Source organism: Penaeus monodon, chromosome 24 (assembly GCF_015228065.2).
Source record: "Penaeus monodon isolate SGIC_2016 chromosome 24, NSTDA_Pmon_1, whole genome shotgun sequence".
Lineage (NCBI taxonomy): Eukaryota > Metazoa > Arthropoda > Malacostraca > Decapoda > Penaeidae > Penaeus > Penaeus monodon.
The window spans coordinates 25,331,857-25,332,210 of NC_051409.1; the positions used below are offsets into that span (position 1 = coordinate 25,331,857).

The 354-nt window shown below is 42.4% G+C and overlaps 2 protein-coding genes across 2 annotated transcripts in view; both read left to right on the top strand.

Annotated features, from left to right (window-relative positions):
* Nucleotides 1-354, top strand: part of LOC119588669 (uncharacterized histidine-rich protein DDB_G0274557-like) — a 10,847-nt gene that overhangs the window by 5,132 nt on the left and 5,361 nt on the right. The window lies entirely within an intron of this gene.
* Nucleotides 1-354, top strand: part of LOC119588671 — a 1,085-nt gene that overhangs the window by 239 nt on the left and 492 nt on the right. The window contains exon 2 of the mRNA XM_037937307.1: nucleotides 244-354. This exon is cut by the window's right edge and continues 492 nt beyond it. Within this exon, the coding sequence (XP_037793235.1) occupies nucleotides 244-354 (111 nt within the window). The remainder of the gene's footprint in view (nucleotides 1-243) is intronic.

Below are 354 nucleotides of genomic sequence, written 5' to 3' on the forward strand. Positions count from 1 at the left end.
GCTTGGATATAATTTTCTTTCCACTAACATCGACATTGTTAATGGAAAAAGAAATTTACAACCGTATATGTAAAATTCACAAAGGTAGTAGTAATGAAGTTTTAAATCAGTGTTTCACAGCCAAGTATATAGCAGTATAAAAACAAATTCGACATCGAATTTATTTCTAAAATAATCGTTTTTTTCTGTAATGTCCTCTGTCAACTTTTGAGATAATCGATGTGTGCAATTTCCTTCATACAGATCCTGGCTCTGGCCGCCCTCACCGTCCTCTGCCTCGTGGACGACGCCCATGCCGCCGTCACATACCGCCACGCCCTCCATCCCGCCCACCGCCCCTACCACTCCCCATAC